At 64.6% G+C, this 3485-nt stretch overlaps 1 protein-coding gene across 1 annotated transcript; it reads left to right on the plus strand.

The window, feature by feature from the left end:
* The first annotated feature begins 300 nt into the window (after nucleotides 1–300).
* On the plus strand, nucleotides 301–3228 carry LOC131093347 (serine/threonine-protein kinase pim-1-like). The gene is made up of 6 exons (XM_058040502.1): nucleotides 301–551; nucleotides 620–1313; nucleotides 1440–1490; nucleotides 1688–2054; nucleotides 2697–2873; nucleotides 3122–3228. Exons 1-6 carry the CDS (start codon nucleotides 301–303, stop codon nucleotides 3226–3228), a joined length of 1647 nt encoding a protein of 548 aa, XP_057896485.1.
* The last annotated feature ends 257 nt before the right edge of the window (nucleotides 3229–3485 follow it).

Raw genomic sequence — 3485 nt, forward strand, 5'->3', positions numbered from 1 at the left:
TCAAGAAGTGAAATGAAAATGAAAGAAACAATCCAAGATGTTTTCCTCTGTTTATTTCTATAGTCCCCTTTTCCATGTTGCACTGCTTCTCCATCCCAATAATTCCAGATGCACCTCACCTCTAAAATTGGTGACTTAGTGATTTTTAGATGCTCCAAAATACCATAAGCCACACACAGTTTTCCTTCCCCTGTTTTTACAGGAAAGCAACACTGGAGGTGTCAGTGCAGTGCTGGGCTCAGGTAGGAATCCTACTGCAAGGGAAGGTGTCCCGACAGTGTCTGACCCTCAGCAAGGACAATGCACAGCAGCAAGCGAGGGGATCGCTGTGCCAGTGCGCAGGAGTCCGGGCTCTGCATCCGGGCTCAGCGCTGCAAAGTTCCCGTGTTTGGGCAGACGGAGGGGCTGTCCCCGGGGCGCGCGGGGCTAGAACGTGGGGCTCGTGGGGCGAGCGGGGAACGGACACGGGGACGAACGGCCCCGGTGCTTCAGTTGCAGCGGCGACAGCAGAAGCGGCGGCAGCAGCGCCGACAGCAGAAGCGGCGGCAGCAGCAAAAGCAGATAGATTAGAAAAATCGTTCTTTCTCTCGCTCTTTCTCTTTCTCTCCCTTTCCCGCAGTCGGGCACCCTTCTCTCGGGGTCCCTTGCCCGGCGTCCCTCTCCTCTCCCCGCCTCCCTCCCCCCTGCAGGGCCGGGCCATGCCCCCGGCCCGCCCCCGGCCCCGGGCGGGGCTGCCCCGTGCCCGGCCCCGGCAGTCCCGCCGCGGTCTCACCTCCACCCGGCTCTGGCTGTACTGGCGGTGGCGCTGCCGGGCGGGCATCAGTGCTTGGGGCGGGGGCGGCATCGCCGCCGTTCAGCTCCGCCTGGCCCAAGCCCGGCGCCGGACCCGACGCAGGGTCCAGTCCCGACCACGGCCCCGGCCCCGGCCCCGGCCCCTGCCCCGGCCCCGCCCCCGGCTCCGGCCCCGGCCCCGGCTCCTCCCGGACCCCGCGGAGGACACACGCGGCGCAGCCGCTGCCGCCGCCTCCGCTGCGGCTTCCCCGGCCCGAGCTCCGCCGCTCGGCAGCGCGGCTGCCAGCCCCGAGCCTCCCGTGCCGCGTTCCCGGGAGCGAACGCCTGGGCATGGCCGGCCCGGGGCGGGCGAGGGGCGCTCGGGGGCCGTTGCTGGCCCCGGGCCGAGCGCTGACAGCCGCGTCCTGTCCGCAGGGACGGCGCAGGAGGCCCTGCAGGAGCGGTACCGGCTGGGATCGCTGCTGGGGCGCGGCGGCTTCGGCAGAGTCTTCGCGGCCACGAGGATCTCGGACGGCGCCCCGGTGAGCGGCGAGGCTGGCGGCGGGCGCAGGAGGAGGGGATGGAGGAGGAGGAGGAGGGCGGAGGGTGGAGGATGGGGCTCGCAGTGCGGGCGGCGAGCTCACCCCGCTGCTGCCCTTGGCTTGCAGGTGGCCATCAAAAGGGTGCCACGGAACTGCGTCCAGCACTGGGGCGAGCTGGTGAGTGAGCGGGGCCAGCAGCCGGGGCTGCCGGCCGGGGATGAGCCGGGGCCTGGCACGGTGGGAGCCACCAGGACGCCCCGAGGGAGAGCGGGCATGGGGCCAGCACAGGGCGCAGAGCATCCTGGGCTGGCTGAGGGCTTCCCCAGGCCTGGCACGGCATCGGCCCCACTGACGGCATCATGCTCCTCCCGCAGCCCGACGGCACCAGCGCACCCCTGGAGGTCGTGCTGCTGTCCAAGGTGTCCACTGGCTTCCCCGGTGTGGTCCAGCTGCTGGAGTGGCTCGAGCTCCCCAACTGCATCGTGATGGTGCTGGAGCGGCCAGAGCAGTGGCAGGACCTGCAGCGTTTCATTCGGGCACGGCGGTTCCTGCCTGAGGATGTGGCGCGGAAGCTGTTCCGCCAGGTGCTGGAGGCCGTGCGGCACTGCACCAGCTGCAGGGTCCTGCACAGGGACATCAAGCCAGAGAACATCCTGGTTGACCTGGACACTGGCCATGCCAAACTGATTGACTTTGGCTGTGGCACCTACCTGCAGGACACAGTCTACACTCACTTTGCAGGTGAGCCTACCCAGGGCTGTGCTCCCGCTGCTGACATCTCATGGCCCAACATCTCCCAGCCCAAGCTGGCTGTGGCAGCGGGAGTTCTCCCTTTTGCTGCCAGTCAGGGCACTGAATCTTCAGCTGAGTTGCTTTAGAGCAGGGCTGGGTGGGCAGCGATCTTCCAGCCCTGCTGGCAGCCTTTGCCAGCCACTCTGCCCAGGACTGGGGCTGGGCTGGGGCAGCCAGCCCGACCAAAACCCCCGTGGGTGGGGGTAGCAGAGAGGGAGGGCGGAACCTGTGCCCCAGCCACTTTGGTGTGGAGATGAGAGGAAGGGCTTGGACTGCTCCACTCGCCCTGTTTCCCTTGGCTTCTTGATATTTTTTGGGCAATGTAGGCAGGGAGGATAAGGGCAGGTTTTTTCCCCAGCATGGAGTGGGTTTTTCCTTTGCATGTCATGGTCAGGCCTAGCCAGGGCTGCTGTCTTCCAGCACCAGAGGCTTCTTTTCCAACCCTAACTTTGTGCACAAGTCCCAGATGCTGGCAAGAGGGCACTGGTCACCCTGTGTGCCCCTGATGCAGCCCCCACACACCCAGGGATGCTGGGGCCAGGCTCTGGGAGCAGCAGCATCCCCCTGATGAACTCCATCTGTATTCCATAGGAACACTGTCCTACAGCCCCCCGGAATGGAACGACTTTGGCTGGTACCATGGCGAGGCAGCAACGGTCCGGTCCCTGGGCATCCTGCTGCACCAGATGGTCTGCGGGGAGCACCCTTTCAGGAGGGGCCAGAACCTCAGCTGGGGCCAACTCCCGCTGCCACAACGGCTCTCTCAAGGTGGATCCTCTTCTCTGGGCACGGGGGGAATCCCAGTGCTGGGAGCCAGCAGCGGGGTCGTGGGCATCCCGCTCTGGCAGCTGCTGAGTAGGTGGCACATGTCCTGCTCTCCTCCAAAACAGGGAATTGATGGCAAAGTTTAGGCCCAGCTCTGAGCACATCCAGCATGGCCTGGGCATGGGGATAGTGGGACAAAGTAGACAGGAGCCTTCTCTGGCTGACCATCAGTTTCTGCTTTCTCTCCCCAGAGTGCAAAGATCTGATCAGGTGGTGTTTATCCGTGAACTCCTTGGACAGACCCGCACTGGAAGACCTGTTCTGTGATCCTTGGATGTGGGATATTCCTCTGCCGTAGAAAAAGGGAGAGAGCCACAGGCACACTTTGATCCAGAGCCCTGGTAAGTTCCTGCTCCACACATGCCTTGGCAATGAGAAGCAAAGGAACCCAGAGCTTTTTGTGCTGCCAGTGTCACTGCACTAGGGATGGGAACACACAGCCCTTATACTGGAGATGAGCTGCTCTGCCCAGCACCGGTGGGCGCCATCCCAGCTGGTTTTGCTTGTCCTGGTTCCCTGACAGCTGGGGCCCTGGGCAGAGCCCTGAGAGCCTGG

The sequence above is a fragment of the Melospiza georgiana genome, chromosome 25, assembly GCF_028018845.1.
Source record: "Melospiza georgiana isolate bMelGeo1 chromosome 25, bMelGeo1.pri, whole genome shotgun sequence".
Taxonomy (NCBI): domain Eukaryota; kingdom Metazoa; phylum Chordata; class Aves; order Passeriformes; family Passerellidae; genus Melospiza; species Melospiza georgiana.

Excerpts from the sequence above, each read along its gene's own strand:
- LOC131093347 (XM_058040502.1), top strand. The coding sequence starts at position 301 with ATGCACAGCAGCAAGCGAGGGGATCGCTGTGCCAGTGCGCAGGAGTCC. Across the intron at positions 552-619 it reads CAGCAGAAGCGGCGGCAGCA|TCGGGCACCCTTCTCTCGGG; the intron begins GCAAAAGCAGAT and ends CCTTTCCCGCAG. Across the intron at positions 2,055-2,696 it reads AGTCTACACTCACTTTGCAG|GAACACTGTCCTACAGCCCC; the intron begins GTGAGCCTACCC and ends TGTATTCCATAG.